This window comes from Cervus canadensis, chromosome X (genome assembly GCF_019320065.1).
Source record: "Cervus canadensis isolate Bull #8, Minnesota chromosome X, ASM1932006v1, whole genome shotgun sequence".
NCBI lineage: Eukaryota > Metazoa > Chordata > Mammalia > Artiodactyla > Cervidae > Cervus > Cervus canadensis.
Window position 1 is genome coordinate 18,990,031 of NC_057419.1, and position 7,509 is coordinate 18,997,539.

Consider the following 7,509-nt stretch of genomic DNA (forward strand, 5'->3'; position numbering starts at 1 on the left):
AACTAGGATCCTGCACATCACACAGAGGTTGTGGTTAAAAAAAAAAAAAAACTAAAATAGTATTTCAGAAACAGAATCCAGCAGTGTGCTAAAAGAAATATATATTATACTCTGTTCAAGCAGTATTTATTCCAGTAATGCAAGGATGGCTCAATACTAGGAATGATATTATTTATCATATCAATGAACCTAAATATAAAAATTATAATCATTTCCATAGATTCTTAAAATGCACTAGCAAAATTCAACATTCATGTTTTTCTTTTTAATTTTCAATAAAATAGGAATGTATGGAGACTTCCTTAATTTGATAATATAGATTGATCTCAGTTCTAAAGTAAGTAGGATGCTTAATATGGAAAAGAATATAACTATGTTAAATTTTAAATTAAGTTTTATTCTGGAAGTAGTGTAATTAGACATGAAAAAATAAATTAGAGAAACAATAAAAGGAACTACTACAAAAATACGATAATTCAGTAATTAGTGGAGTACAATATTAATTTCTAGAAATCAGTACCTTTGACATGCAGAAATCACAGTCAGTTAAAAGATATAATGGAAGAAAGAATGCTATTTATAATGTAAAGAAAAAATACAAAATATCTTGAAATCAGCTTAACAAGAAAACTTAAAATACTCCTGAAAGACACAATAGACTTGAACTGATAAAAAATTACTTCCATGTGATTGAATAGGAAGACATCATAAAGATACCTGTGATGTCAATTCTCTTTAAGTTGTTATTGTCCATGAATTGTTTATTCTCAATAAATTTGATATAATCCCATAAATATACCAATAGGATTTTAAAAATAGGCTACTTCTGGCCTCATGTGGGGAAAAAAAAATGTATAAATAAATAGCCAGGGAAAATTGTGAAAGAGAAAATGAAAGATGATTAAATCAACCAAGTTACAAAGCCTCAATAGTTAAATAGTGTTGTGTGCTCAGTCACTCAGTCCTGTCTGATTCTTTGTGACTCCATGGACTATAGCCCACCAAGCTCCTCTGTCCATGGAATTTCCCAGGCAAGAATACTGGAGTGGGTTGCCATTTCCTCCTCCAGGGGATCTTCCCAACCCAGGGATTGAATCAGAGTCTCCTCCATCAGCAGGCAGATTCTTCACCACTGAGGAAGCCCAAATAGTGTTGTGCTGGTACACAAACAAAGAGATCAATCATAGGGTGAAAAATGTAGATTCAGAAATATGTCCAAGTAGATATGAGAATTTAGTTTATGATAAAGGTTGCATCTCAGCTCAGGAGGGGGGAAAGATGAGATTATTCAGTAAGATCAATGGGGACAATTGAGCAGACACTTGGGGACAAAAAGTTGAATTAACCATTCAAACCTTAGACAAGAATATATTCCAGACATATTAAGTGTTAAAAATACTGCCATAAAAGTACTAGGATAAGCCTAGGAAAATCTTTTCATACATCCAAATGGAGGAAGCTTTTCTAATCATGTATCGAAACCAGAAGTCACAGAGATAGCAACTAGTAGACAACATAATTTAAAGAAAAAAAAGTTGTGTAGTGGAAACCATCATAAATAAATGACAATATAGAGTTTGCTCATAAGACTGGTCTTGGGGACCTATGCATTTAGTCTATTACTATCCTTCATATTTAAAAATTGATATAACACTGAAAAATAAATAAACAAAATAAATCAGAGGGTCAGTGGCCCATGTGAGAACTTTTCAAATGAAATTTCAACACAGAAAATTCAGTAAGAAAAAGTATTAGCTGTCATCAATAATCCTAGTTGCCTATAATCTTACCACTAAGTGTTAATCATTGTTTGGATAATTTATTTATACAGATGCACATAAATCCTTCTGTTCTTTTAGCTATATAAATATATACAAGTTTAAAATGAAAGTAGTAAAAATGAAAGTAATTTATTCATGAAGTAAAGCTATCTTTTTACTGGAAAATATTTATGCTTCCTGTTTCCGTTTCTAGCTTGAGCAATTTCGAACCCTGCTCTTCACTTCTGAAGGGGAGAAAGAGAAAAGAATGGTGGACAACTTCCGCCCCCTTCAGCCCCTAATGAACCGCACTGTCCGCTCATCCTTCCGTCATGACTATGTGCTGAACATACAAGCAAAACCCAAGCCTTCCACCAGCCAAGCGACTCCCTAAGATGCCATTATCTAGGTAGTTATCTTGCTTAAATATATACTACTTCTTTAAATATTGTTAACTAGACTCTTCTAAATGCCTGCATTTAATAATTATAAACGAGCCTTTATTTGTATGGCAGTGTTCCTCAGTCTTTGAGGGAAGCTCTTTAGTAAACAAATTTTTACTTTTATTGCTACTGATGTTTATCACTGAAGTACCAGTAAGAGATACAAGTTTCTCTTATAGCAACCTGTTGGTAACTGTAATATCTTTTTACATGCAACATTTTTGAGCTATCTTTTTATGTTTATCAATTGGTGATTCTATAGAGTTATATGTAGGAATGAGAATCAAAAGATTTAACAACTGGTAAGGCACAGACACTGACCATCCAGAATGCAGGGTTTTCAGAAACAGCCACAGGACCCAGACTGGCACTTCTTGGTTGAACATTGGCTATGTTTTAGGTATATCTGATTTTAAAACACGAATGTGTATTCTTTTATAAGGCCTTCTCAGTGGGTATATGCCTCAACTCTTAGTTGTCATTACTAACACATGATATGATTACTTACTATCAATTAATAATATAGAAAAAATATCTTGTAATCCTAAAAACACAAGTGTATACTTATATCTGGGAATTCTTTTGCATTTCTGAAAGCCAGATGTTCTACTTAAAGGCTTGATCATATAGAAAGCATATGCATTTTGAGGAAAATATAACCACAAATATGTTTATCTCAAAAAAAAAATAAAAGAAAGCATATGCAGAACATTTTAAAGAAAATGCTTTGAGTGCCTAGAACTTAAAATTCTTCATGATCTATTTTACAGAAATATTTTTCAAAAGACTAGTAATACAATAGTCTATGGTTTACAGTATTATTTTGCATTGTATGTTACACTGATTCATAGAATACAATATTTCCCACAATTAAAAAACTATCTTGACTTCCCTTTAAAACTATCTGAACTGTATTTTATTTCATTAGTTGAGGTTCTGTGCAAGGTAGGAGATAACATAAATGTCCTAATTTATACAGTGGTTTAGAAGACTTTTGCTATAATAATAAGGAAAGAAACTCATCAGATAGGTAAAACCTAGGTAATTCTACATACTGTGAGGAATCCAATCCAGAGTCGCCCTTGCTTGTAAATATGTGGAATGTTTCTAACTGCCTATAAGCCTGTATTCAAACTCAATACTGCATTTACTAGTATATTTGTTTCACTAGTATGCTAGTCATCTGATCTGTAGGATAAGGTTGGATGAATATACTTAACACTACTGAACTATACAATGAAAAAGGTTAAGATGGTAAATTTCATTTTAATGTGTATTTTACCATAAGTAAAAGTAACTAATAAATTCAGTAGGGGAAAAAAATAGGGTTGGAGTTGTATGTTTAAGTTTAGGGGCATATCTCTGCTCTTAAAAAAGGAAGAGGGTGAAGGCATTGCTTCTACAGTGCATGCTTTCTCTGGAAAATGGAAGCATACATGCTCTAGGAAATGAATAAAATTCTTTACAAGATTAATATGGGGGAAAAGCTATGTTAATTTTATTCTTATCTGTTTTAAACCACACCTGTGTGCATGCTCAGTCACTTTAGTTGTGTCCAACTCTTTGCGACCCTATGGACTGTAGCCCGCCAGGCTCCTCTGTTCATGGAATTCTCCAGGTAAGAATACTGAAGTGGGTTGCCATGCCCTCCTCCAGGGGATCTTCCTGACCCAGGGATCGAACCCACGTCTCCTGTGTCTCCTGCATTGCAAGTGGATTCTTTACCCACTGAATCACCTCGGAAGCCATTGCAAACCATAGTTATCTTTAACAGGTACACACATGAGATATGCATCTTCCAGGGCACAGGCTTCCCTTCTAGCAAATTCTTAGTGTAAAATTCTATTGCAGTGAGTCTTCTAAATTGGAGTGAGAACCAATGCACAGAATGCCCGACCTGCCCTTCCATCTTAGAGATACAGAAGATATTCATAAGGTGTGTCCAGGTTAGCCACCCTTGATTAACTTACATCTAGTGTTCTTGTGTAGTTTTTAACAGTACCCTCTTTCACTCTCAACCATGTCCTGCTTTGTATTAAAATTGCTGCTCATTTTCATTACATACTATAATAAAACCCTTTCTTTACAATGTTAATATTTGTTAAATGACTTTTTGTTCTTATTAATTTCTTTGAGTATGTAAGATGTTTGTAAAATTAGTGAGACAACATGCAGATCAAAAAATGACTGGAAAACTCATGAGGGATTTACTAGAGAAGCAGGAATGGAAAGATCCATCCAGTGCTCCTCAGTTTACCAGTTTCTATGGAACCAGTGCACAATCTGCTGACTTCACCAGTAGGGCAAGCTACCAGCCCCTTTCTCCTTTCCCAGGGCTACATGGGTTACGGTAAGGTTGGTTATTCCAAAACCAGGCTTCCACCTCAAAAAAGTTTAGGATGATGCCCTTCTCTTGATCACAGGGGAGTGGGGGGTGGCAGGGTAGGGGGATGGGGCGGGGGGAACACATTCTTTTGGCACAATATTAGCAAGAACACAGTACTATAATCACTTTAGGTATTTTTCTATTCACTAGAAGACTCAACTTTTGATAACTATTCTACTTAAGTTGAATAACTTAAGTAGAATAAGTTATTCTTATTCTATTAATTAGAATAATTAGAATTCTATTAATTATTATAATAGAATTCTAATAATTCTATTCTATCAATTAGAATTCTATTAATAATTCTATAAATTAAAGTAGAATAAGTTATTCTTAAGTAGAATAAGTAACTTAAGTAGAATAATAACTTAAGTAGAATAAGTTATTCTTAAGTAGAATAAGACAGAATAACTATTCTGTCTTTTCAATTCAACTTTAAGTTCTTTCATATCAAATTTTACTGATCAAAATGGATACAGTTCAATTAAGTGAATAAGCTCAATTCTGCCATCTAATTAGTACATATTAACAATACTGGCTACTTCACCTATAAATAGTACTGCATTTTTGTTGTTAGGAACTTAATGTTTGTGTCCCCTCAAAATTCATATGTTGGAAACCTAACTCCCAATATGATGCCATTAGAAGGTGGAGCCTTTGGGAAATAACTAGGTCATGAGGTTGGAGCCCTCATGATGGAGTTAGTGATCTTATAAGAGAGACCCCACAGAGCTCTCTCAGCCCTTCCACCATGTGAGGACACAGAAAGAAGATGGTCGCCTATGAATCAGTAAGGAAGTACTCACCAGACACCAAATATGCCATCTGCCACCACCTTGAGTTTGGACTTCCTGGCCTCTAGAACTGTAAGAAATAAATCTTGTTATTTATAAGCCATCCAGTCTGTGGTATATTATTATGGCAGCCTGAACAGACTAAGACACTTGTCCCTATATACATTTGGATACCTGCTTTTCAAATTCAACCTACTCTTCAAAAGTGGTACTTTGGTTTGGGTTCTAGGTGGGGATACCATCTGCCACCATTCTAACAGTTGTGTTGCTCTGAGCTTATCACTAGACGAAAGAATCAGTAAGAATGAATAAAGAATAACTTTATTCACTAATAACTGAATAAGAACTGATTGAATAAAGAACTGAATAAAGAATAACTACCACTAGATAGCTCCTTCCTCCAAAGAAAACTTTTTTAATCAGCTGTACATATATAGATTTGTAAGTATTTTCATATTAATATGCATTTATAAATATCTTATCTTGCTATTTTTAGTGATAACTGTAATCTGGAAAATATATAAAGCCTTTGACATAGCAATGAGTGTTGAAGAGGACTTGAGACTCCACTGTATGTCTTTGAATAAATCTGGTGATTTAATAATGAAATTAATGGTAGGCAAGAAATGTTCTTTCATAATTCCTGCATTGACCATTCAGTGAGTCCCAGTATTACTGTCCTACGAGAGCAATAAAAAAGCCAAATTAATTGAAAGACTCCCAACCTGGCAAAGAGTAAACATTTTTTCCTTGCTCTCCCTTTATGCTTGCTATAAATGAAAAAAATACAATTATGGATCATTCTTTTGTCATTTTATAATAATTAAGACTCATTTAATAATAGCATTCTTTGTAATACCATTATCTATTACATCATTTATGTATCTATAAATGTGAAATACTTTAAATATAAAGTAAAATATTTTCTTTAACTTTTTAAGAATAATCAGCTATTTCCTACTGACAATTTAAGACAAAAATTTAGGCTTTTTCCCATAGAGAAGGGATAAACCAAAACAGGTATACTTAAGAATAAGTAGAAGTTGTATTTCAGGCACCAAGAAAAATAGAAAATACATGTTACATTGTAGAATAAATATAAATCTGTTTTATTTATCAGAATATCATAGTAGACTATATCTTTGCATTACATTTTTACATATCTTATTTTTATATTATGATTTATCAAATGATGGGAACTATAGTTTGGAAATGAAACTGGCTTTTAGAGTAACTTCTGTAATGAAATTAAGTTGAGCAATTTAAATTTATTCATGAAAGTGAATTCAGCAGTTAATTGTTGATGATAAATATCTAACTCCTATAAATGAAGATTTACATTCACTTCTAAATCATAATAGAATAAAATCTAAATCTGTATCCTTTTAAATTAGGAGTATCTTCCTAGAAGACATCTTTAATTATTCTGACATGAGAGTCTGGTCTGATTCATAAGAAATGTTACAGCAACCCAAACACTGATGCTTTCAGAATGGCAGCCATTGTCAGCATAATTCCTGGTCACAGAAACCAGCAAAATTGGAGATCTGCACAGTTATATTTTGTGCCAGCCAAGGAATTCTCTAGTTAGAGGCTATAACTGCCAAATCTCCACCTTCAAGAAGTTTAAGACACAGTGCAAGATGAAGTCTTATGGAGGCAACAACGTACAAAATAGTGTGATAGGTGTTATAAAAGGTGAAATATTTGTGCAAGGAGCACCCATAGGACAAGTATTTAATCCACTCTTGAGGGCGTTGGGAAGTTTTCAAGCTACTGCTGCTGTTAATAACCACTAATGTTTTTGGGACACTAATTATCGCCAGGCACTATGCCAACATATAGCATTTCCCTGATTTTTACAGATGAGAAAACTGAGGACTAAACATTAGGAACTGGGAGTTCCCTGGGAGTCTACTGGTTAGGACTCAGCCAAAAAAAAAAAAGATCAGACAGTCAAGGCTTGAGTTTCCCAGTCCATCCAACTCCAAAGTCTATGTTCCTAATTACTGATGCACTGAGCTGAACAAGGCCACCTTGGAGACTTGTTACTGCAAGTGTCTTTGTAAGAAAGAGTAAGGCAGAGTTTATGAAGAGTTTGGGCTTCTGCTGAATGATTTCAGGGA

At 33.8% G+C, this 7,509-nt stretch overlaps 1 protein-coding gene across 5 annotated transcripts in view; it reads left to right on the forward strand.

Annotated features, from left to right (window-relative positions):
• LOC122434823 (carbonic anhydrase 5B, mitochondrial) overlaps nucleotides 1–4,300 on the forward strand; it is a 30,949-nt gene extending 26,649 nt beyond the window's left edge. For 2 of the 5 annotated variants that reach the window (XM_043458551.1, XM_043458552.1), the window contains exons 8-9: nucleotides 1,975–2,169; nucleotides 3,860–4,300. In XM_043458551.1, the coding sequence (XP_043314486.1) occupies nucleotides 1,975–2,154 (180 nt within the window). In that variant the 3' untranslated portion in view covers nucleotides 2,155–2,169; nucleotides 3,860–4,300. Of the gene's footprint in view, nucleotides 1–1,974; nucleotides 3,678–3,859 lie in introns of those variants that run through there. The other 3 variants (XR_006267462.1, XM_043458553.1, XM_043458549.1) reach the window with 3 other exon arrangements.
• Nucleotides 4,301–7,509: the final 3,209 nt, after the last annotated feature.